The 27,001-nt window shown below is 39.3% G+C and overlaps 1 protein-coding gene across 8 annotated transcripts in view; it reads right to left on the minus strand.

Moving 5' to 3' along the window:
* Nucleotides 1–5,331: 5,331 nt before the first annotated feature.
* The window catches only part of EVI5 (ecotropic viral integration site 5), an 82,115-nt gene continuing 60,445 nt past the window's right edge, over nt 5,332–27,001 (minus strand). For all 8 annotated transcript variants that reach the window (XM_080622403.1, XM_080622398.1, XM_080622401.1 and 5 more), the window contains one exon: nt 5,332–8,567. In XM_080622403.1, coding sequence (XP_080478529.1) covers nt 8,262–8,567 — 306 coding nt within the window. In that variant the 3' untranslated portion in view covers nt 5,332–8,261. The remainder of the gene's footprint in view (nt 8,568–27,001) is intronic.

Here is a 27,001-nt window from a genome sequence, read left to right on the forward strand (position 1 = left end):
CCTTAAGACCCAAGCCTAGAGGTTTGCTCATTTCCCTTCGGATTTAGGTAATGGTTAAATATGGAAGGGGTAGGCGAGATCCCCCACCACCCCCCCTCTCCTGTGCATGGTGGCTACTGTAGCTTGAGGGCGGCTCAAACATGAAGGCGAAAGAGAAGCTTCCCTTTCGCCTTCCTCGCCTGCGTGCCGGTGCTCAGGCTGCTGACTAGGGGAGGCTCCGTGAGGCAGGCACCGACAGCAAGCACGGTGGCGGAGGTCCGTGGAAAGCACCGCCCCGAGAGCCGGCACCAGAGGGACCTCCGCGCCGGGCAGACCGGCAGCCTGCTCCCTTTTGCGGAGCCCGGCCCCGAAACAGCGTTTTCTAGGTCTAGCCTCGGATTCCTGATGCAGCCAGGAAATCCGGCTCACAGTATCTTCGGTATCTTTCTGAGGTGGTCCCGGGCTTCGTTGTGACATCTTGGGCCACCAGCAACTTCGTTTCGATGGCTGTAGAGCCGCCCGAAGTGCGGTTCTGCAGCGAGCGAATCGAGGTTTAGCACCATTTCCCGTTCGGAAACGACTAAGAACTGAAGTCGGACAAGGCAGGAGCAAACTCCAGCCTCCCTCATGCCCAGGAGCGTGATGGCTTTGCGAGCAGATGCTGCTCTCCACCACCACCCCCGAAGCATTCACAGAAAAACCAGTCACTTCGTGCCTGTGAGCCCGCGTAGAACACGGCATTAACCCGACTTCCCAAAATCTAACAGCAAGCAAACGCCGCTGCAAGAAAAAGTGTCCAACCTGCGTGATGCTTTAGCAATGACAAAAGGAAGTTGAAGAACACGACTGAGACATCGCACTTAACACCTTCATTATTGCCGGAAAGTTCCTGATGCTGGGGACGGCAGTTTTACTTACGGCATCTGTGCACTGCAGTCTCTTTGCCTTTGGCTGGTTACTCTGAAAATCAGCTTAAAAATGTTAGGGTCAGCTTCAAAATGCTGGAATCAGTAGAAGTAACCATATTAGAACAACTCGGTGTTACTGCATGCGTACGTCTTCGTTGACTTAGTGTGGCTTTTGGCAAAACAGCCTTCCCCGTTTGCCACTGCCGTGGGGTGATAAACTACCTTGCGAGCAGCGCTTTGGCTGAGTGTAAAGCAAACATCACTGAAAATGACTATTAGAGCTCTTAAACAGTTCTGACCTGCTCAGAATGAAAATACATATTCGTCTTCATATACCTAAGTTCAAAACCCATGCGGGTGCTTTTGGCTTAAACAAAGCACGGCGGTTCCCGAGCCGGGAACACCCTCTGGGTACCGCACATCCCGCGCCCCTTACTTCTCACCTACTGCTTCCCAAACTGCGTGAAAGCCTTCAGGAAAGCCAAGGAAATCAGAGGGGAAGGCGAGTGTTTAAATGATCATATAATCTCTCGTGTAAGGGCTGACACTGTACGGACACCAGGAACACATCTGCAGCTACCGCGGAGTCGGCTTTCTCCAACGACTAGAGGAGAAAGCGCACGAAGATGGCTTTGTTTCGCGATTAGCAAAACCAATTCGCGCCTTCCCGGGTGTCTGTCAGGACCGACTACCTGCTTCACTCCGCCTGTGAGGACAGGGAAAGCTGACCCGTGCTGAGGGCGACCCGGGGCTGCTGGCTTCGTACCGGCTTCAGTTCTAGCCCCCAAGGCTCCCAGAACAGTCTTCGGCCGCGGCCGGGGTCGGTGCCGGGAGGCGCCTGGTGCGGGCGCAGGCCGCCGTTACCGCTCGCTCCCTCACATAACTCCTTCCGCCTGCGGCGGGCGCTCGAGGCCGGGAGAGGCGGAAAACGGCCTCTGCTCCCTCACCGCTCTGAGGGGAGCCCTGGGTGGGGGGAGCCCTTAAGGGGAGCCCTGAGAGAAGTCCTGAGGGGAGTCCTTGAGGGGCTTAAAGGGAGCTCTGAGGTGAGCCCTAAGGCGAGTCCTGAGGGGAGTGCTTGTGGGGAGTCCTTAAGGGGAGCTCTGAGGGGAGTCCTGAGATGGAGCCTTGAGGGGGAGCCCTGAGGGGAGCCCTGAAGTGAAGTGCTTAGGGGAGTCCTGAGGAGAGTCCTGAGAGGAGCCCTGAGGGGAGTCCTGAGATGGAGCCCTGAGGTGGAGTGCTTAGGAGAGTCCTGAGGGGAGCCTTGAGGGGAGCGCTTAAGGGGAGTCTTGAGGGGAGCCCTGAGATGGAGCCCTGAGGTGGAGTGCTTAGGGGAGTCCTGAGGGGAGCCTTGAGGGGAGCTCTTAAGGGGAGTCCTGAGGGGAGCTCTGAGATGGAGCCCTGAGGTGGAGTGCTTAGGAGAGTCCTGAGGGGAGCCTTGAGGGGAGCGCTTAAGGGGAGTCTTGAGGGGAGCCCTGAGATGGAGCCCTGAGGTGGAGTGCTTAGGGGAGTCCTGAGGGGAGCCTTGAGGGGAGCTCTTAAGGGGAGTTCTGAGGGGAGCTCTGAGATGGAGCCCTGAGGTGGAGTGCTTAGGGGAGTCCTGAGGGGACCCTTGAGGGGAGCTCTTAAGGGGAGTCCTGAGGAGTGGTCTTTGAGGGGAGCCCTTAGGGGGAGCCCTGAGGGGAGTCTTGAGATGGAGTCCTGAGGGGAGCCCTGAGGGGGAGCCCTGAGGGGAGTCCTGAGATGGAGCTCTGAGGGGAGTCCTGAGGGGAGCCCTGAGGGGAGTCCTGAGGGGAGTCCTTGAGGAGAGTCCTGAGGGATGTCCTTGAGGGGGGCACTGAGGGGAGTCCTTAAGGGGAGTCCTGAGGGGAGCCCTGAAGGGGAGCATTGAGGGGAGTGCTGAGGAGGGTCCTTAAGGGGAGCCCTGAGGGAAGTGCTGAGGGGAGCCTATGCCGCCCCTTGCTGCTGCTCTGCCCAGGAGAGTGCCTTGGCACTGGGAGCTGCTCACAGACTCTGGGGCTTTGCTGGTCCTAGCTGATGCTGCAACTTACGATCTTCTCATATCTCATGGACTTCCAGCCCTTTTTATTGCCCCTCATGCATTTTATCTTGCAACCCAGAAATATCACTGGGTTGCCATCTCTGCAGAGCAAGGGACTGAAAAAGAAGCGCTGCAGCAGCTGCAGTCCATAGGTAAGGCCTGAAGGCAATTTCCACACCTTGGCCATTGTTCCAGGGCTCTTTCCACCCCTGAGGGGAGCTTGCTACCTCTAGTAACAGCACACTGAACATTGGTGAAGAGACTAAGCTCTTGTTCTTGGTTATTATTTAGGTTAAACCTAAAGGTTAAACCTTAAAGCTTACTATTTGTAAAGTAACCTTGCTCATGATGATGCTCTTGTATCATCATGAGACACTGCAAAAGCTGTGTGACAGTACCAAAGTATTCTGTATCCCAATGTCCTGAGTTGATGGAGGGATGTAATTCACGTGAAGTGTAGGTGGTGGGGTTTTAACAAAGCTGCTCTAATGCATCCCCCAAAGTGAGCATAATATTAAAAGTTAAACATTTGGTAAGATACAGTTGAAGACAATGGTAAGTGCATGATCATTACCCCATAGTGACAAAAGAGAGGAAGAAATAAAGAAGAGTCTAAGGTAGGGTGAAATCATGTTACAGTCATGCTTAACACTGGAGAGCTCCTCAATGTAGTTTACTGCACTGTTCACAGCATCTGCCTGATGTCACCATTAGAGCTAAGACATCGGATAAGGCACCAAAGGTGGGGTGCAGGTGAGATCTTCATGTTCAGGAGCGATGAGACACTTCAGGAGGAAGGATCTCAAGAACAGGATTTCACAGGTTAGCTGCTTGGTACATAGAGGAGGAGAAGCAATTCACAATTCTCCCCACATCACCACCTCCAGCATCATATTGCTATCTTCTTTATATTTCTCCTTGTGGCACAAATATGTGGTGTAAACATGTGAGACATTAATCACTGATTTTGATAGCCTTTTTTTTTATTTTATTGCTGGGATAAACAAAGCAACTTCTGCTGCTGTCAGAGCAGATCAGAAAAGCAACGATCACTGTGAGCATGAACTGGAGAGGAAAAATGGTGTTGGAGGCTGGAATGAAAAGAGGGATTCCAGCCTGGGGAAGGAGAGGATCCAGAACTTGCCTCCATTATGAACAGAAGAAAGCTGAATCAATGGGTTACAGAATGTAGACTATGCAAAATGATCTTGCCAATTTTAATTCTCATATAGGGATGCTAGAAATTTCATTCACTTACGCAACAGTACACAATCCTAAGAGTGTGCCACACTGCTTTTGTTTTTCATAATTGTGAAATGAGGTATTTCTTTCTGGGAAGGGAGGGTGTTAAGCTCCTATTATCTTGGATCTTAGCCAATCAGTGTCCATGTACGCATAGGTAAGCATATATTAACATGTTTTCTCCACATAGAAGCTGAAACTTCATGCTACATAGAGGCTATGTTGAAAGTCAATTTACTGTGTGCTTTTCATTTCACCATTCCAAATCTCTGGTTTTACAGACTACCGTGTCAGTGTATTTCACTGATTTTTCTTAAGTCTTGAGCTAGTTTGCAAAAAAATCCAACCCCCCCAATCAACCAAAACCATCAGAGAACTACAAAAGATATAATGGTGCAATTATAGTAATAAAAGTATTTCACAGGACAGTTATGAACTTACTTAATTCCAGGTAATACATAGCTTTCCTCTTCCTTTCAATACACACAGCTGGTGTAGCTATTGCATAATTAAACATAACACTGTAATTTCCACTTAGATTGTAGTAACTTCTATTTTATAGATGGTGGTGGTTGTGGTGGTTGTTATTATTTTAGTCTCCAGGACTAGCCTAATGGCTTTCCTAGGGGATTTGCATTATCTTCTACCTTCTCCTGGAAACAGTTACATTATTTGGAACCTCTACAGGTAACAGAATTGGCAGCACATCCAGTCAAAAATGTGGATATTTTTTATGCTACCATATCTTTAGGTCATTCTAGCTTGAAATACAAATGGTGTATGAACATCAAATTTCACTAAGCACTGGCATAGTCTCTGATATAGAACAGTGACTACATTAAAACCCCAGAGAAACGTAATTTCTTCTGTGCTCTGGTTCCACAAAAGGGCTGAATACAGGTTAAGTTCAATAATACCAGATTTACAAAGTGTTTTTGTTTGATTTATGCAACCCCCTTTGTGGATGACTCTTTTAATTGCTTTCATAGCTGTTGAGCTGTGTAATAATACATGCTTCTTGACTTCACAGGTGTGCTTTCACCCAAACAATCATATTCCAAATTTTTCATAAATGTTACAAACTTCTAATATATGAAATGAAATTACTTAAGTAAAAAGGTGTCTAATCATAAATGCTATTAGGATCTAAAATATTCACTCCCTTAGACCAAAAAAATAACAAAATGTAATCATTGAGGCTTCTCTACCTAGTGGAGACATTGGATTATCAGATTGGAAAGCAGAACTATTTTCACTACCACATATAAAAGCATAATTTACATGAAAACTCTGTATCTAGTAGGGCATCCTCCTTCCCTGTTTCACTTGTTCTCAGCTGCAGCACTTGTGTTGTCAAGAATCAGAAGTTTTTATGATTACATGCTTTTTTTACCTTATGCTTTTAGCATTTTACATTGAGCTCTTACAGGATGCCTGTAAAAGCAAATAGAAAGGAAAGGCATCGTTAGAAGTTCATGCAAGCAAGATCATGGTAATTAGCATGCTTTATTTATTGACACGTTAATATTTTATCTGTGCTGTTGATGATTTGACATTATCCTAGTGTGCATTCAAATTGCAATACATGTAAGCAAAGAGATTAGCGTCATTTTTTTGGCAAAAGAGTTGCAGAAAACGCAGGGTGATTCTAAACAGCCTCCCATGGGTTGTCTTCCTAGGATACTCTGCATAACTAAGTCTTCTGAAGCTGCAGCATGTCCAGTGATTCACCATCACTAAAAGAGATGCAGTTAGTTGGATAAGGACTTTTGCTTTTCCCTTGATGTTTTTATTTATGCTGTTATTCAGTATCAGTATTTATTCTATTAGTAAACTTCAAAACCACACAAGTTCAGGAAATAACCCTTGCCAACTAATCTCATTTGCTATCACTTGAACAGTAAGGCAGTTATTGCAAAATCATAACACTTCACTGTTCAAACAGACAGGATTTTTATGGCTCTCCAACTGAATTTTGTGCCTGCCACTTATTATAGAACACTACCTGTAAGAGAGACTTGCAGCTGGTATTGATGACAAGCAACAAGGCATCTGTCACCTAGCCTTCACGGCAACAATTATCCAGGTGCAAACATAAATTACCAAATACTCATTGGAAGGAAAAAAAGGCAACTGTTATTTGTTAGTGAACAAAAGCACTCCTGATGTGGTTTTGCATACATGAAATTTCCAAGAGGGATCAGAATCAGACAGCTAAACCACCTCAGAGATGGCCGTTTCCACAGGCTATACTGGAAACTACATATTCATTGGTAGGATGTGGGGAAATTCTGCAGAAATACTGAAGCATATTAGGAGCTGCAGAAATCAGTAAATTGGAATTAGTCATCCACTTGAAGATTTAAATTAGATTGCACTTGGGTCAGATAATACTGTTGAGATGCCCAGAATGCACTTCTTCCATGCAGCCTTCTCTATCATTCTTTAAACATTTGTTATCTCCTCAGTTATGCTGTTTTATTTTGAATGTGTCCTCAGAAAGAAAGTACTGACAGGACTAACAGCTGCATTCATAAGTATGCTTCCATGCTTTGGCAATTTTAAACAACTATACTGCTCCTCCTGGGTTGCAAGACAATTAACATATGTGCTAGGAGTACCAACTGTTTCTTAATTAATAGAACAATTGCAAACATTGCCAGAGAAGAAGTCATAAGGATTGTTTAATTACATAAGCTAGCAATAATTAGCTGCTACTAAGATTATTCTTTACTGGAATGTATCTGAGAGGGCAAGTGAGTGTTCATATGACAAAAGTAGAATATCCTGTTCTGTTCAAGAAGCTAGGACCATTTTGCTGGATCTCAATTTTCAGGAAAGCGTGAATGCAAAATGCTCATCTCATCTCTTAACTGCTTTGGTGAACTGCAGCTATTTGGTGACAGGACCAATAGCTTATTTCTGAGACAGCTCTGTAACATAAAACTTTAAGACAACTAAACTTGCATATCTGTATTGCACTTAATTAGAACTAACTGTAAGACATGGATAATTTTTCACCTTATTTGAACTACCACTCTAATGTGGAGCCAGCAAGAAACTATGCTGTAACCAAGGGCTGTAGCTTAGAAGTGACTAAACAGTAAATGCTGCAACCTTGTTAAATCATGAAAAATTTATTTTCATTACATATATATGAAGGTAAAAGATTTCCGTCAATAGTGTTTTGAACAAGCATTTCTGACATGAACCTGTTAGTGTAGCTAGGCTGAAACTTAATGTAAAGTTAGTGTTTTGCCTTTATTTAGTAATTAATTTCTAGTGTGTGTATATACAGAATTCATTTCGTGTTAGAATACCAGACAGTAATATTGCAACATTTACATTCCTCATATAAAATGCTGTAATATACATTTTCAGCTCAGTGTAGATATATAAATATGTACAAAATAAACATTATTGTAATTAATATATTCAGACCAGGTATCATTTAGCAACATCAAAAGCAGATGCACATAGATTTAAGTGAAAATGGTGAAAAACACCTTTATGACATTAGTGACCATTATTTGCATATATGAACTAGTACAGATAAAGGCTCCTCTTCCAAGCCTTCTGTGGGCATCCAATAACTGCAGTAAAAACAAAAGTAATTGAGAAGCTTAAGATAGATATAGATAGATAGATAGATAATGTGTCATGATCAGATGGTTTACTAGGGTCCATCTTGATCACAAATGGGTAACCATGTAAAACATACACATTTGTTCAGAGCATAAAATATTGCACAAGAGCAATTGCTTTTGAGGAAAATAATTCCTGTTTGTGAACAGCAAAAATGGTTCTCACACATTAAAGAAATTATATATTTGCAGTTTCTATACCAAGGAACATTCAGTAATACTGTCAGAGCTGTCATCCATCAACTTCTTCTCAGCCTGTTTTATGGCAATGGTGTATCATTAGCAAGATTTGGCAAAGAGAGAAGGCAGATAGACAGTACATGTATATATTTATCACAGGCCAGACCAGATCCAATGGTTACTTAACTGAAACTATCCAGCAGCTGGTTTATCTGACAATTTCACCCTTAAAAGAAATATGAGAGTCTCCAATGCTAGTCACAGTGATGATCACACAGTAGTAGAGTAAGATTCCATTCTTCTCTCCTTGGAAACCATCTTGTCCGAGTTCTCAGTCTGAAGGGCACTTTCCTCAGTATCACTGTCACTGCTGTCTACAACTGGGTGATCCAAAGCCATCTGACCAGTCCTCCTATGTAGATGAAAGTTCACCCCACTCTCCTGTATGGAGTTAGTTATAAAATCTTCATCAGAAGAATGAAATGATTCATCATCTCCTGTGAAATGGTTGACAATGTGAATCCCATCAAAAGTGGGTTGGTCTGAGAAGTCTCTCTGGCCTTTGAGACATTTGATCTGTTAGAAAAAGCAGAAGTTAACAGTTAATCAGAGTTGAAGAGTTCAGTAGTAACAAAAAACCTTCAGAACCCTCAAACACCCACCCCCAAAACAAAGCACCCCAAAAGAAACCCAAAACAAAAGAATAACCCAAAATGCATTTCCAGAAAATATATTATTGATGTCTTACTGGATCAAATTTTACAAGTAGCACATCTGAAACTCAGCTAGGATGAGAATAAAGTGATTTCTTACTTCTGGCTGCCCAAGGACAGACCTTGAAAGAATGTCTTAAATAGTACTTGGAATTTTCTAAAATTCTCCTTCCACTCCTAGAGCATTTCGGTTTTAAGGTTTAATAATAAAGGTACCTAGAATCACTAATGACAGATTCTTCTGGTCTATTTACTGCATCTTTAATATCCCCACAAGGATAGCTTATAGTTAGTTTTCTAGAGTGACCTATTTGTTCTGACATCCTACTTTTACAGCTCCATTTTTTCCGTCCTTATCACCTAACATCTCATTTGAGAAAAGTCCTCCCCCAATCCCAAAGAGCAGGGTGCCAAGTGTATATTGCCAGTTCCACATAGCCATAAGAAAGAAACCCAGAACCAGCGAATACGCTTAGTTCTCTCCACACTGCAAGATTTAGTGTCTTTTCATTATCTAGATCAGATCCCAATAAGCTTTCAAATCAAGAAGTATGAAACTTCTCTTTGTACAGCATAAACAGATTGTAGTTCCTATTTTAAGAGAACATCAAACAAGACAAAAATGATTTTCAGACCATGACAGATATGATAACACTTTAATTCAAAGAGTACTGCAGAATGATAAACTTACAACCAGGCATTCAAGCTATTTGAAAGTAAAACCTAAAGCTCTGAAATCTGACAAGTCCCTGTTAATTTAGGGAAAATAACTGAACTGAAGTAATAACTGAAGTAATCCTGAGGCATGGGTTTGGGTTTTTTTCAGAATAATTTCAGTTTTGCTAGTTTTTAGTAGCAACTACATCACAGTCAGTCTGACAATTTAAGAGTATTAACCTAAAAATTCCAAGGATGCGGAAAAACATAAAAAATGCATTATAGCAACTTCCTAAAGTCACTCTGGAAGCTTAAAAAGGACGATGCACCAAATGCTATTTTGTAAGTGACTTTTCACAGTGAGAAAGACCTGGAAAGGAAGTAAAGGCCTGAAGAGCTTCTTCACATAAATTTGTTGGTAGTTTCAGAAGTCTGAAGCAATATTCAATTTAATAAAAGTGCATGTAGGTCCTTGCTATTGACACCAATAGAAGATTTTACATGTCCATTCAGGGAAGAAGGAATCTCTGTACTTACCATGGGCTTGTGCAAAAGATGAGAATAAAAAGGGGTTGAAAAAAGATCAAAAGTCATCATCATGTTAGAAGCCATCAAATCAGATATTAACAGCATATAAAAGCTCCAGCTTTTAATCTATATCAAAACATTCCTGTTAGGAATATGGTACATGCTGTAAATCTAAACCTTGGTGGTAACTATATGTACTAATGCTAGTTTTCTGCATTTTCTTCACATATACATAGGCTGTAGTTGTTTCATGACAACCTTGCTGTGTAAAGGCAAGCAAACCAAAAAAGTTCCACACTTACACAGCATAATACATGATGTAAGCGAAATCAGCTTTTACCAAACATAAGACCCTGGACAGTAACATGTATCTGGAATAGATTTTTACTAGCTTACATACCTAGATACAGAAAGCCTAATACAGAGATTCTTGTGTTAGTTAGAAATACTATCCTTCAAAATATCCTGCAATATGATCAGATTAGCTGCCACATGAAGTTTCCAAAACAGCTATCAATTTAGTCACTAAGGAAAGAAGCCACAGAAAAACAAAACCAAACCCAACAATTTCTCTCCACCCTCACCACAGAAAAAAGCTCCACCATACAAGCAACTACAAATTTCAATTAGAGTAAGAAATTATACACTTTTAGGTATGCAGAGTTATGCCATTGCTTCACCTGCAATTATAAAGCTGATAGTCAATCTTAGTTGTTTTGAACCTTCAGAAAGCCAAGCCAACAACCTCAACTGTTTTCCTGAAGTCTTCAACACAATACCTTTAGATGAATGTACTTACGTAACATAACAAAATCATGGCTTCATGGTTTTAGGCATTAGCCTTTCCAAACACCAAATGAGAGTCTGTAGAAAATGATGTTGGTGAAACAATCATGAATAGACACAGTCTTTGCCAATTCTTAAAGTGAGTCTGGGAAAACAGTGTGTTGCTATCTTTCGTTATTCTAATGAAAGGATGCACAGTCTATGACCTTCCAGGAACACTTCTTTTGACCTGCAGCTTTACACTTGCCTGCCCTTTTCCTCAAGTACTCCTCAGATTCAAGGTGAGCTAGATTGCTAGAGGGAAACATGAATGTACTGTACAGAATATAACCAACAAGTCTGTTGATGGACATATAGTTTCATTAACTTCCATTACCGCTTAAAAAACATTCATCTCAGCCAGGAGCACAGACAAACACTGTAGCATAGAATTTGTTGGTATTATGGGCCCAGACAGGCTGGAAAGCAACACTGCTGAAGAGGTCCTGACACACAAGGCTAAACACAAATCAGCAGTGTCGCTAAGCAGGGATAAAAACTAACAGCATACTAGGCTGTATTGACAAGGGCATAGCCAGTACATCATGGGAACCGATTCTTTATCTGGCATCTGTGCTATTCTGCACTTGCTACCTCACTCCTTCCTCAGTACAAGATATTCACTAGTAGATTCAGTGGAGAGGTAACAACAACACAGTTAAGGGGTAGGAGCCTTTAACTCCTTAACTCCTATCTTAAGGCAGGAGCACCTTGGGATAACAGAAAACTGGTTCTTTACTGAATTGTATGGTGGGAGAAGAGACATTAATCATAATGCAAAACACAAGACTGTTTGAATATGAAAGGAAAAGAGTGCTACAAGGCTAGTTAGGAATCAGAACAGGTTGTTTAGAGATTGCATGCTCTCCATCCTCAGTGGGTTTCAACACCCAACTGGCACAGCCCTAATCTCTGCTTTGAGTTCAGCATTGATCCTGTTTTAAGCAGGCAGTTAGTCTAAAGGCCTCCCAGGATCCCTTCCAACTTAAAACATAGTCTGCAGTTCAGTGAGATGTGTGAAAAGCATGGGCAGTGGGATGCATGTTACTGTTCTAATAACAGCCATTTTCAGTTTGAGAAACTGAAATTCAGGAGCATTTCTGAAGGAGCCTGATGATCTGCAATTCTGTACCTGCCAAAATTACTGCACTTCTTAAAAATCTAAGTGCTGTCATTTGAATCCAAATGCATTAAATTACATTAAATATCAGTACATAAATTAATCACAAAACCTAGTCTTCAAAAGAATGTTATTTTTATTTTACAGTTAGAAATTTGTCACTTTAATCTTGAAAACATTTAAGTTCACAATTGAAGGGAGAATCTGATTTGTACCTTAATTTTTGTTTTTATACATGAACATTGATGTAAGCAACTAATCTCCAAGAAATTAGAACTATCCAACAGAATAGACTGGGGTCAGCTGTAAATTATTTTCAGTTTTGTATAGTTTCAGTGTTGAAGATACTTCAGGGGCACCTCAATCTAATATTTGTTCAGGAGCATTTCTGAAGGAGCCTAATAATCTGCAATTTCTGTTGCAGCAGAAAGGCTTTGTAAGGCTTCTCAAAGCATTTGGAACTATGTCTAGAAAGCATGTGCTCCAATACAATTAGATACCAGTGGCTTATACCAGCTTAAGGATCTAAACCCAGAGGTTTCTTAAAATGAAAACTTTGTACTCTACATACGTTACAGGCTAGCAAGTGAGGCTCTGCATTTCTAACAGAAAAAGCAGTATCTTTTTTAAAGATGGGAACATACGTGTTCTACCAGCTCAGGGCAATGGTCCATCAGCCTAATGTTCTGTCTCCAACAGTGACAACAAGACTTTCATGTGGTTTTGTTTTTAAGGGAATTATGTGAATATGACCAGTTTTTGCAATCCATTCCCTTCATACTGCCAAGCCCCCCCTCACTTGTCCAGAAACTGTTGTAGCAGACATGAGAATGTATTTCTTCCTAGGTGCTTCAGCATCCATTTATAGACCAGCTGTCCATAACTGATTTAATTTTTTTATTTACTGTCTACCTCTACAGCTTCCTGTGACAGTAAGTTCCAGAAATTCCTTTATTGGTTTTAAACTAATCTCCCTGTTTCAGGAATTGCCCCCAAATTTTAGTAGTGCAGGAACAAGCGTTGAAATGCAGTTCTGCAGTCACGATTCTTTAACTTATGTCATAATGCCTCCTTCAGCTTGCTCTCTAAAACAGAGTCCTAAGCCTATTTATTTTCATGAGCATGCAGTACTGAAGGTGACTGATCATTTTAGTTGCCCTTTAACTTCCCTACATACCTTTTTTACACTCTCTACATCCAAGGTTTTGTAGTAGCACTATAAAACATTTTATTTTGTTTCTAATACACTTCCTATTCAAGTCCAGCATTGTCTTGTCTGTTTTGGCTGCTGCTGCATTCTAAGCAATGATGTCTGAGGACTCTCGGCAACAACTCTTTCAAAAAGATCTTTCCTGATCTTTAACTGCCAATTGTGTAGGTATGCCTTAGATTTTGCCAATTCACAGTGAAGTTCATCTGGCATCTTTTTTAGAGGGGCTTCTTGAGATTCTTGCTGTCAGTGTTTTATTTGAACATGGAAAAAGAGCTTAGTAGGAAGTAAAGTATTATGCCAAGATCTTGTTATTCATGTAGCCAAGGATATCAAGACAATGGGAAATCTGACTAAGGACTCGGGGGGGGGGGTGTGTGTGCATGTGAGAGGAGCACACATAGACCCAATCCAAACACAACTTCCCCCCCCCCCAAACCCTAGTTCTATGGTATCCTTGTTGTTCCACCTGCAGGAAAAAGAACAGCCCTTTTTCTTGCAGTGATGTTGAGCAGAGTATGGACTTACTCCCCACAGTCTATCACTTCTGTTCTCTTTTGTACAGAGAGCCAATATCGGTTAAAGTCTTCTCAGTTTTGGGTTTGCCCTCTTTTTCCCTTTGTGAAGGGAACTAGACCTCTGTCACCCCACCAGGTGACATTCAAATGAACCCTGGCTGTTTTTACTGCTTTGGTTTTGCAAGAATCACAAATTTGATCACATCTGTAAAAAAACCTAGGTCTGGTAAACCCACATGGTTTGCTTTTAATTCTCAAATCCAGGTCATATTGTCTATATGACTGCAGATTCAACCCAGTTTTCACTACAGTATGTGCATGTGGTCTTTAAAAGGATAACATTATTTGACCAAAATGTTTATCATTACCAATTCAAAAGCAACCTGAGTCAAGTACAGAATCTTAACAATAATAACGTTTGAATTTATATACCTTCTTGTATCTAAAGAATTCAGCATTTTAAAGACAAACTATCTGTCCTACTGGTCAGCATATGAAAAGATTTTAATTTTATATACTCTTAAAAGCTTAACAGTGTACTTTCACAAATTCAGAAGAGCTGAAAAATGGCTAACAGTCAGATCCTTGAACTTCAGAATAAACTTTCTTACCTGATGCTGACTGCCTCATCAAGCCAGGCATGAAGAGAAAAAGTAAAGAGAAATTTAGAAGTTTCAGTACAATTCACAAGTTCTTCCATCTTAAATGATACAGCAGCTTTTGAAGCATGCTAGTCAGTTGCCAGCAAGTTACATTTCTAACCCCCTTAGTTTTTTAACTACAGAACATGAGTCAAATTTCCAAGTGAGACTTTGTTAAGGAAACTTCTACTGAAGCTCTGGGAGACATTTTTATGTTGTAACCTGTGATTTATTTTTTTTTTTAAAGCAAGGAATTCAGTGGTGCCAAGAAGTCAAACTGTTACTTTTTGCCCTCTTCAAAAGGCTTCACTGACTAATTCTTGAAGTTTACTAAATTCTGAAGTAGTAAACAAGAGTTTTAACAAAGCTTACCAATAAATATTCAATTTACTTACAGTAGGATAAGCAAGCAATACACGAGATCAAAATATGATACAAATACGAATACTGCCTTGGGTGAACGAAATTGGTTTTGGCAGAAGGCAGGATGTTAAATTTTTATTTAAAGAATAAAGATGGTGACTTCTCAATGCTTCTTTCAGAGGAATCTAAAAAAATCAGAGCTCCCTCTGTCTCCACCTTAGTAACAGTAGGAAGTCTTAGTAAGATTTCCTGCTTAAAAACCATACACGATTCAAAAGAAAACCAGAATGTTGCTGAAAGTATTATTTAACCACATTTAGCTGAAGAGAAACAAGTCATAAGCACTTTCAAATATCTGTCCTGTAATTCATATAAACACTGTGAACTTGGCAACATGAAAAGAGAGATTAAGAAGTCAAAATCTTATTACAAACCAGTTAAAAATATCAGTTATGATCTATTAAATTATAATCACATTTAACATGAATAAAAACAGTTTAATTAAAGTTCTTAAAAATTCCAAAGCATCTAATGGGATCCCTTATTATACTTAACAGCTGATTGCTACTTACTGCTGACCCTCTCCATTGTGACAAGATCACTCTAGTTTAAGGCATATATTAATGCAACATCACTTCTTTAAAATAAAGCTCTCAGTAACTTCTTTTGCAAAAATGCTTATCTCAGAAAAAGCAGTTGCAGCATGTCAGACTGAATTAATGGAAAATACATTGTCATCTGGGAGACAATGTATCAGGCCAGGCAAATATGTCCAGTAAGTCATATATTATCAAATATTACATCCACAAGCATTTCTGCACAGGCACACAAAAAGAATGAAGGTTAAGGTTGCAGGCCTTTTCATGCTACTTTTTCCACTTTCATGAATATAAGCGACTCCTCATATATCTTAAGCTTTCTGAAGCCCATTTTTAAGTATACAATTGTACTTCAACAGTGAGCCACATTCATACTGAAACCATCGCCAACATGAACACTGCACAAATGGAGATATCATGAGCTAAATGAACAGTTGCAGAAACTAATATTAGCAATCCATCATCTAATGTAATTCTTAACAAGTTTAAGGGGTCTAGAGCTACAATGCAAATGGGGTTTCTCAAGTTCTACAGCAGAATCAGCTTCTGTATATGAAAGGGACTGCTATATGCATGCATTGTGACAGAACTATATCAGAGCATTTTAACAAAAGCCATTGCTTATTTATCTCTGAAAAGTCTGAAGTTTAAAAAATGCCTAAGTATATGGTTTCATATATTCTGCATCAAAGTTTAATGCAAAAACCAACATTAAAGACATTCTTAATTTTCCTCAAGAATGAGAGATTTTACCCGAACATGAGGATCATATGCAAAAGACAGAGGATAGTCTTCTGAGAGCTTCCTAACGACTTGCATAGCTCTCACGATTATGTGTAAAATAAGTCAGCAACACATACTACATATGGCAGCCTTTTTTGTTTAGGAACAGTGAAGCATTCTCTATCAAATTTAACAAGAAATTTGGAAAAGGTCTGTTAAATTAGAAACATGTTATAATTGTAACTGTATTAAGACAAAGCTCAAAGTTGCAGCTTTTATTTCAGTGTCAGTCAATTTCCTGTTTCACTTCAGTGAACATTAAGAGGGTTTTTTTTCTAAAGCCATAAGTATAAATGTAGGCATAATTAGGATTAATTTGTAAATAACAGCCATGAGCAATGCCAGACAAGGGTCATTCTTGGAACTGATTATTCAAGAAGCCCAAACCAACCAGACACTGAAGCCAGGAACTCTTATTTACCGTGCTTGCTCTTGTTACCTGATCACTGCTGTCCCTCCAGAGGAAGAGGACCTAATATTATAGACTCACTGTTTGAAAGATGATAGCTGAGAGGAACAGTATGGGCTTCCCTTCTCTGAAAAGCTGCAGAGATGGCCACCCCCACATCTCTTACCAAAACCATTTGGATTCTCCAATGCCATATATACCTCTAGAGATTTAAAATCTAGATTAGAATAAATTTTGTAGACCTCAAAAGATGCGTAAGGAATATGTAAAAAGAAAAAAAAAAAACGGGTGGGGGTGGGGAATCACAATGAACATCTTTTCCTTTTATTGTGAAGCAGATATGGAAAAGATCTGCAACAGTCAGAGACATCGTTAGTAGAGAAATTCAGAAAATAGGTTACATCTCATTTATTAGTTTCACAGTGTTGTCTTTTTTTCTTAATTTTTAATTTAAATTATTAAAACTCTTCCAGAACAACTTTGAATCTTCTCAGATATCCTAAAAAAGACAGCTTAAGATCTAATTTTGTAATTGATACAATAGACAATTATATTCTCAAATAGGAAGTTTTACTATGCTTCTCTCTTTACTGCTCCTTTCTCTGAGATTTAATGTCATGTCAAAATTCAGAAAATCCCAGGAAATTAGCTAGATTTTGTTGAAATAAAGTTGTTCAAAACATTCCAGTGGGTTGCCAGAGTCAGGGACATAAGGAAGAAAGTGAATACATTTAAAAGCGCATTCAGAAACTCTTAAAAAAATATTTCAGGGAAGTTTTACTACAATACTAATGAGGATAAAAATACTTTTTCCCCTTGTAGTTCACCTAAACTACAAATATTCAAGTTAGCCTGAAGTATTTAGGGTGGGGGTTGAACATAAATTTGGGGTTTAGTAGATTGGAGTCACCATTACATAGCCTTATGATTTGTCTTTGCTTTTGCCTTTCCCCCACCCCAGAAGCGATGTTTGTAAGGGAGCACTCAAGATTCTAATCAGAGTCTCATTTAACATATCAGACTAGTTAAGCAAAATAGAGCAAACAAATTGCTCTGTAAAAAACCATCCAGTGCATTATGTACTGTGACTTCAGAAAGCAGGAAATGTCTTGATCGTGCTTACAAATAACACGCAGTGAGAGCATTTCAAAAGCTGTTTGCAAAATTGCTTCCTTTGGTTAGTAGTTAATAAATCTCTATTACACATTTCATTTACCATGGAGGCTTATTTATTTTAAGACATAGTTTTGTCTTTGATATCCTTTAAATGTGGAAATTAATTTCCTTATCTAAAAATTTTCACTCAGCAGAAGTTTCAGTCAGATAAACAAAATGCTGATTTTTCGGGAGTCTGGCAATGACCTTTGAAATGAAGTTGTTAGCCAGTCCCTGTAGGATCCCCATAGGAAGATCCAAGCTGCACTCCTACGTGTCTGAACTTCTTGGTCTGCAACTCTTTCTGGAGTTCTTAAATTGAATTCAATCTAATATAGTTGCAGTCTGACCTATACACTTGTTACAGCAAATGCAGCAAACCACCTTGAAACAGAATCCCAAATTTAACAGGCAACAACAGAACGTGATCAGAAGTCAGAGAAAATATTAAACTCCAGGTTTGATAAGCCTTTTGTGGGCTCAAACAAGAACAGCAGTGAATGACAATACTATACACATGAACAGACCTAGACTGCTTTTTTTTGTTTGTACCAAAATGGTTGCTGAACTTTAAAGATAAAAACCCCAGGAGGCTCTGGACTGAGATTTTTAGATTTCTTTTGTCATCTATATTCGGACTGAAAGCAAGAGTCATGAGGTACTACAACATTAGATGAATCTGCCCCATGCATCATTAACTCTTTGGAATCCAAGCTCATGTACGTGATCAACTACTGTTTAAGGGAATAATTACCTTTGTTTTTGAAACTCATAGTTTTAAAAGAATGACACAGAGGAACAGAACTGGTATACAACATGAAATATTATCTCAAATGAACTTTACTGAGCATATCACTAGACAGAGTTCAAACTATTGCAGCATGTGTCATAAATGAAAAGCAAAGAGCTGCAAGAAATTTCCAAACTGAGTCATCTCAGGCTGCTGGGCTTTTTAATAGCACTTAAATATTTGGTCTCTCTTTTTAACTGCCAGCTTCTTTAAGTCATATTCAGTCTCACAGTAGTATAAAATGCTTTGCAAAATCCCTGTGGATGTCAGAAACTTTAAGTAAAATCTAGGAAATAGTTGTAATGAGTAAAAGAAAGCCCATCTCCTGTTGCCCTGCTATTTATTTCATATTGCTTTGAATGTACTCTTACAGTTCCTGACTTAAGTTTTTATAAAAAGTGGCTTTTCAACATTATCAGTTAAAAAGCACTTGAGCCAAAAGGAAACATAATGTTAAATGCATGTTGTGTATCAGTTTTACCATAGACGTGTCTGCTGTATTGTAAACGTGACAAAGATTAAAACTAGCAACAAGTGCTCAGACCAGAAGGTTTCCAGTGAATCAGAACAGGAAACCAATAAAGCGATCAATGGGAGGTCATGACTTTTTGATCACTGCATATAAGGCTGAAGAATCTGGTTTTGATCTAGTGCTGTGTAATCAAATTAAACTTTGAAGTTCTGTATCAAATACGCAATTGAAATAGCAACAGCAGTAAGGAAGTACCCAACTTTCAAGCTTTTTCGAAAAGAAATCAGTCTTTGGTAACCATAAGCCAAATTTTATCTATTGAGGGAATTTTTCTGAGATCTGACGAGTTTTTTGCTGCGAGATTGTATGCAATTCCAAAAAAAGTTCTAAGCTGACTTAGCCCTGGGAAGTTCCTATAAATAGCTACTTGGTAAATAGAAGGAAAGTTCCTAGCAACTCTTCCTACAAGAAGTTATAATGAAAATGTTTATTTGGAGTGAAGACATGGTATCAAAAATACGTTAAAACAACAGCATGATCACACTGAATATAATGCAATTATTATATTCAAGGAACTACCTAAACCTCAATGCTCCTTCTCCCTAGAGCACACATCTACAAATACAAAAAGTTACTGAAACCTCAAGCATTAACTAGAATGTACTGGCTGATATAGAGACTGAAAATGTACCCATTATAGGCAACAGTTACAGGAAATTATCATTTCACACTTTTACTCTGTCCTTTTAAAGCAGGAGTTAAACTCAGCATTTTTAAATAGACTAAGTAACATTTAGTTTTGCCTCTGACTGCAGAAATTACTTCCATCAGTGCTGGCTGCCATTCTGAGACTTATAAAGGGACTTCAGGAGAGGTTTCCAGCACATTTCCACTGTTTGCCCCACTTAAATTCAGATAAATTTACAGAGACATATTATAAGCTAACACATAGCATTCCTCTCCTAAGCTTGCTTGTTTCATAGATGGCACTTACGTATGGCTGATAACACAATTTTATTTATTTTTCAAGGAACAACTACTCAGATAAATTCAAACCAATAGAACCTCAATTTCTCCAATCTTCAATCCCCAAAACTTGATTTATAGGCAGAGACACAGGAGAGACCTGACATATCTCTACTACAGCAGACAGGTCACGCAGCTTCAACAGCCAAGAGATGAGCATTATTGCTATGATCATGAAATAACTTGATCTACAATCATTTCTCTTGCTTTGGCAATCCAGACAAACTCTAAACAGGTACTTTAAGTATAGCTAGCTATATTAATCTCTAATGCTGCAAGCAGGGACTACTATATTGCTCAGCAAGACAAATCTGGGGCTTTGACACAGCAGGATAGAGTTCAGAAAAAAAGGGGGAAATGTTTGCAAAGACAACAATCACCAATTTGCATGTATTTTATCACAGAATCTAATTTGTCAGTAGTGGCAGTGAAACAGTTAAACTTTATACCGAAAACTTTTGTCCTCATCAATGTGAACAAAGCCGTACCTATTCTGTTTGAGGGCTGACTGCATCAATGTCCTGGTTACACTGTTCACATTTAGAGGTTTCCTTCACTCTTATGACAAATGGAAGATACTGTGTTGATGGTGGTGTTACTGGGGGAAGGGAGAGGAATTGACCTTACCTGATACAAAGACAGAGTTTCTAACCAAAGGTCTGTGGAATGGGGTACCATCATTATGGAATCAATTCTACCTTTTTTGGGCAAGTGTAACGCATCTGTGTTCATTACACTATGAGTTCCCATTAAAAATTAACTGAATTAAACAACTGATGTTCAAAAAATATACAGGGATTCCACTGTGCAATAACACTTCTGCCTGCATTGATAGCTTAGTTAAGCCAGACAGTTTCCAAAGCTAGTTGTTTTATTAAGGGCAGGGTAAATAAACTGGAGAAAATTATTGGAGAATTAAGACTCCCAATCTATTCAGTCTTACACATCTGTAAGAACCTTGGCATTATCAAGCCCGTATAACATCTCTGACTCTCAAGTACAAGCAGAGTTAAAGGAATAAAGCAGTTCACTTTTCTAAAGTATACAGTATATATTTAACTATCCTATGTAGACAAAGCTGCTACATGAGATTGGGTGTTTGCAAACCACATGACCTCACAAATGCTATCTTATCATATCACAGGTTCCTCAGACTGACCACAACCACTTAAATCAGACTCTGGCAGCACAGAGGCCCTGCAACTTTGACACATGCTAGTAAAGCAGCTACATTTTTAGCTGCCCAGCAGCCTTGCAAGAACTTTACTTGTAGGGAGGGAAAATCTGATGGTCTCTTGTCCAACTGTGCTTGCAAGATACGGTAAAAGAAAAGCACATGATTTATTGTGCTAAAAAACTTCCACCACAAGTTGAAATGCTTACTTTGTAAATCTGAGGGCTAACATATTTCCTTTCAGGGACAACATTTCTTATCAAGTAAGAAAACGTTTATAGAAAGCCACATATTTTGCAAGCATTTGTCTAGTAAAACAAACTATTAGGTGTTAATGGGATTCTAGTCACTATAGAGAAAAGTGCTTTGCAAGTATTAAGTACAGTACCTTTAACAAACATCAGTTTTAGTGAGAACGGTGAAGTGAAAACCATGTAAAAATTGACTGAAATAACTCCCACAAAGCTTAGCTGGTTTTATAAAAGCAAGTGAGTAAAATTACACTTGCCAAGAGACAAATATATATCTGCCTGTACTACATGGAAAGCAAAGAGTACACTCCTGCCAGAAGAAAGGGGGGAAAATAAGTTAGCAAGAGACTGAGTGAAAGAGCATTATATCCAATTCTAAATTTTACCAAAAGAGTATTAGGACTTTTTGGACTTGCTGTTCTCTCTTTAGTTCTGATCAAAGGATTCTAAATGCTGATAAATCTGGTCTCTCATTCACATTTGCCCATGTGATCTGATGCACTTCTATTACCCTATAAATACATCTTCAGAGAAGAACTTTAAAAAACATCCTAGTAGGTTGAACTTCAACTAAAATTCAGCTCCCCAGCTAATCCTTCTGTCTCCATCATGCAAAGCCACATACAACTCATTCATAGCTTTAAGTTACTTAAAAATATGCCCACACTACAGTCATGACTCCAACACAGCACAGGCACATGCAAAACAAGTACCTCGCCACCAGCAGTCCAACTCCAGCAGGATGAAGCTCAAAGTTATTTACCCTGCTTCTGAATGTAGTCTAGTGGTGCTTCAGTAAGAGAATGTTTGATTTGGTAAGCACTGAATCTGACTCAAGGGAAGAAGAAAGGAATTATGCTTCCTGGTGGTATCCCATCATCAAGCCCAGATACTTATTATTGCGAGAGAAACCAGGAGCTAGAAATGCTGCTAGAAGCAGCCAACCCATCTTGTGCGACACCAGTGGGTCACAAGTAGCATCATAATTTTGTGCTAATCTATGGCCAATGCAGGACTCATCATTTAGCTGTTTGTAAACACATTCTCTCATCTCCTCAGAGAACAACCTGAACCAAACTGTGCTGGAGACCAGAACCTCTCACTGGTCCATACTGATTTCAGATTACTAGCTAATACTTTAAAAAAACAAGGAGGAAATATTTGGCAGCTTTTAAACACAGCTTAAATATCATACACATGTATGGTAGGTAAGACCAAAGGAACAGTTAACGTGATTTAAACCTTCCTCCTGTACTATAAGTACAATGTACTATAGTGAACTGAATTTCATTAAGGTGTTATATGATGTGGCCCATATAGGTGGGCTTTTGGGGTTTTGTAATCCTTCACACTGATGGCTACAGGTTACTTTCCCTTCTCCATTTAGTTTCAGCAGTGAGAGCCTATAAAGTTAACCCAAGCTGCAAAACTCAGCCGTATTACCAATTACTCCTTTGGTCATAACTTACGCATTATTTATCCTCAAAGTAATTACTTAAAGTGTCTTGAATTTTATTTACACAAGCAAAATCCTTTAAAAGCATAGTATTTAATCTCCAACTTTTATATCTCTTTTCATTAAGCCAAAAAGTTTAAGCTAAAATGTTAGCTCACCAGGAGCAAGATCAGACCATGAGATAGCACCTGTATCAGAAGCTTACTGACTGCATTAGGTTCTTAAAACATAGTATCAGATCCATTCCTAGATAAACTATATGAATGTGCGGTGAGTTGTAGACTAGTGGTCACTGCTTCTTTGAAGAGCCATCAAGTTTTCAGACACCGAAAATGCAAAAGACTTCAAGAAATCCCCCCTTTTTTGCACTGCCATAATGCAAAAATAGCCAGTAGACTTTTAATTAAATGTTCTATTAGAAAGCCTTTTAAAAGCCTCAGAAAATTATTTCTGTGGAATAATAATAATGCTCCAGCCACCTGCCATCATCTTTTCATCAGCAGTGCTGAGATTCTGTTAACATGGGCATTTTGCAGAAGGTTTTCTGAGTGTTGTAACAGTGTGCCATGCCAACATCTGGATTTTGTTTTTCATTCAAATACCAAACAAACATGCATAAGATTTGCACATTAGAAAACAATCTCATCCTTGCTTCCCCTCAAAATATTTCAAGCAATTATTTAAGAGTATATAGAATCATAGAATAGTTAGGGTTGGAAAGGACCTTAAGATCATCTAGATCCAACCCCCCTGCCACGGGCAGGGACACCTCACACTACACCATGTCACCCAAGGCTCTGTCCAACCTGGCCTTGAACACTGCCAGCGATGGAGCATTCACGACTTCCTTGGGCAACCCATTCCAGTGCCGCACCACCTTCACAGTAAAGAATTTCTTCCTTAGATCCAATCTAAACTTCCCCTGTTTTAAGTTTTAACCTGTTACCCCTTGTCCTATCACTACAGTCCCTAATGAAGAGTCCCTCTCCAGCATCCTTATAGGCCCCCTCCAGATACTGGAAAGCTGCTCACTACAGAGGAACAGCTAGGAGAAAACCAGTGCTGTATTCTGTTTCTGCTAGCATTATAAAGAATATTTTGTCATAAACCCCAAAAAACCTAAACCAAAAAGCATCACTAAGCTCCAAGTATTCTTCAACTGCTTCTGAATTTAAAAAACTCCACAACTACTGGATCCCTTGAGTACTGGAAAAGGTTAAAAATGGATTTTAAAAAGTTATCTTCAACATCTGCATTCCTGCTTTCTAAGGAAAAAGAGCATGCTAAGTGAAGAAAGCACTACGTTTCTGTACATTGCTGCTCCCCTTCATAAAGCTGTCCCCTAATGTAGGTGGCCAATACAGAGCAGAATCATAGCCTCATGGAATAATGCTCCACAATCACAAACTGAACAGGCTGCTTGGTTTTGAGGACTTGCATAGGTAACAGGCACAATTTAGCTTTTAATATGAAAATTGTCAGAAAATTAAAACAAACCTACATTTGTATAAATAAGAAACTGAAATTTAACCACAAAACAAACTCATTAAAGCATTCCAAGAGACAAAACTCGGCTAAACAGTATGACCAACTTTACAAAATTTCACATGAAATACAATTTAAACTTAAACACTTCAGTCCTAAATCACAAAGTCTGTAAGACTGGAAACCACTTGCTTTTGTCTCCAAAGGTGTCTTGTGGTCTGCCAGCGTAGCTTGTGGGTAAGCACGTCAATTCTAATCTTTTGTGCCACTCCTGTAATCTAGGTAACACATACAAGCCTTGCAACATCCAACAGGAAGCAGAGACAGCTGCTGTGTAATATACATATATAAAGCGACTGCATGTACAGAGGGGTAGTGCATGAAATGCAGAACTTCAGCAGTTTATAAATCATTTAATTCCATTCAGTTTTGAATTCAAACTAGGGTGCGACAAACTACAAAGAATCTCCTCTTTTTTTTTTTTTTTTTTTTTCTCTAGTATGTGATTTATGCTGCAGTAAGTACCAACTAGTTCAAGGTTTACCCTAGTTTTTCTTAAACCTTCAACTTTAGTTAATGGAAACTTGTAACAGTCCAAACTTGCTACATACAGTAACTGCTTTGCTTCAGTACTACCTACTACTTGAATAGTAATGTTTCACAAAAGTTGCTTTCACTTGACATTTCAGTGTCTAATCAAAGAAAACTTTCCTGAGGTACTAGCACTTCTTTTGCAGCCTGAGAGCATGTATCCCATGGTACAAATATTTCAATGCCTGTGTAGTCATGCCATTTATGTTACATTAGTTAAAGCACATTAACTGCAAAGTCAAGCGTCAGAGTATAGCACTCGCCAGACCTTCTTTCTCTTCTTTCTCTCTTCTGTTCCTGAAGACAGGGCAACAAAGTTTATGTACTTATTGACAGTAGGCAGAAGCAGTAACCTGTCAGGGCTCCACAACAAACAACACTGTAGGTTAAAAACCTACTAAGCTAGAATTCAAGAATACTGTAAAGAGCTTAATGGCAGGGAAGTGGAGGAAGAAAAGAAATGCTAAGTGGAAAGATTTCAACTAATGGAAAGAAAAAACAGCAATGGGATATGAATTTCTGAAAAGGCAAGCACAATGTCTAAGTCTAGTGCCTATTAAAAGCTCTGAAAGAAGTTTACATTGTGACTTACTGTTTGTGACAATCCTCAAAATTTCAGGTTTTCACACTAGTTTCAGCCTTCAACAATAAAGCCATAAGGCACAAGCATTTAACAACTTTGTGCCCAATAAGGCAACTCAGCCAAAACGAGGAAAGGAGGAGCAGCACTAAACTGACACTAAATATACATGACTCTTCACAGGACCAGCTACTGGCTAACTAGAAATACAGTCGTCTCTGCTGAGTGTCCTTTCAGCACCAGCTGTTCTTCAAGTAATGCTAGGTTGTGCAAAAAATTAAAGGACCTTTGTAAGTAACTTTCTAGGCAATGAACATAAGAACAACTGGCATGTACACTGAAGTTAAAAATGCAAGTTAATAATAATTGACCTACATGTAAGGGAACACTGAGTGAAGTTACAGCAGCATTGAGGAATTTAAATATGATTTCAACATTTCACATAGTAATATAAATTATGTTCAGTATTTTTATTCTAACCCATCCTTCGTTACTCAAGTTTGCGCAAAGGAAAAGATGCACGTGAGTAGATCCAAGATGGTGCACACAGAGGAAAAGTCCATAACACAAGTCTTGTCACAATGTTCTTAAAGCTCCAGATTTTGCCTGTTCGCTCTCCAGAAGCGTTAATCAAATACAAGTTAAAGACCTGTTGTGAACTAGTCAATATATACTGTTCAGCTTACCATGCTACCAAAATCCAGTGGTTTGGTATAAGAGGAATCAGGCAGATATCTTGTTAAGAACAAACCAAAAATCCAATATAGTAATTCCATTTCTAGTTATTTTACCTCATTTGAAAGGTAAGAAAAAAGGTATCATCTTTTCCAAACCATCGTATGATTTTATGACCTTTTTTCTATTTCATTTACCTTGTATATTTGATAACAATGTACCTCATTGCTTCAGTTTTGGATGCCATACTACCAATTTCCAGTATGTGCAGTTTTACTCAATAACAGGAATACAACTACTTGAATTTACTAAAAATAAGTCTTATTATAATATTATTTGAAAACTGACTGTATAATTACTATTCCTAGAAGAATAGTAAAAGCTGCTGAAATTTATCCTTTAGGCTGCAAGCTGCACCGTATTTAAACAGCAAGCAAAATTTTGAGCTCAGAAAAGCACAAGATTACTCAATGGACTCAGATTACAACAAAAGGCAACTGGATGGAAGTTTTTTCGAAGTATAAACAGGACTTTAAAAATTCACATTAATTATTTGAAATTATATGCAGAGCTCTGATATGCAGCTGATTTAGGTTACCACACTGGAACAACTGAGAGAAGTATCTGAAATCTGAAGTTCAAACTTCTTTCCACCACAAAGCCCGGAGGTGTCACAGCAGCAGCCTACTGCACCTATGCCATCATAACATCCCCAGCACCACCCTCTTATAGTGGAGAGAATTCAGTTTTAGATCCTGGACAGTAACAGTGACCCTCTGGTGTTCCTTACTGGTGTCCTAGGTTTGCCCTGTCCCTGGCTTGCAAAAACTGATGGAACAGCAGACCTTTTTCACTGGAACTCTGTGATTAGGATGGATCATGCTGTTGCCACATCTTGCTACCATCACAATCTGATACATCATATCACAGCATAGAATTCAAGTACCTAGCACATCCTGCATGTTATACAGGAACACATGCATTCAGAT

The sequence above is a fragment of the Psittacula echo genome (genome assembly GCF_963264785.1).
Source record: "Psittacula echo genome assembly, chromosome: 7".
Taxonomy (NCBI): domain Eukaryota; kingdom Metazoa; phylum Chordata; class Aves; order Psittaciformes; family Psittacidae; genus Psittacula; species Psittacula echo.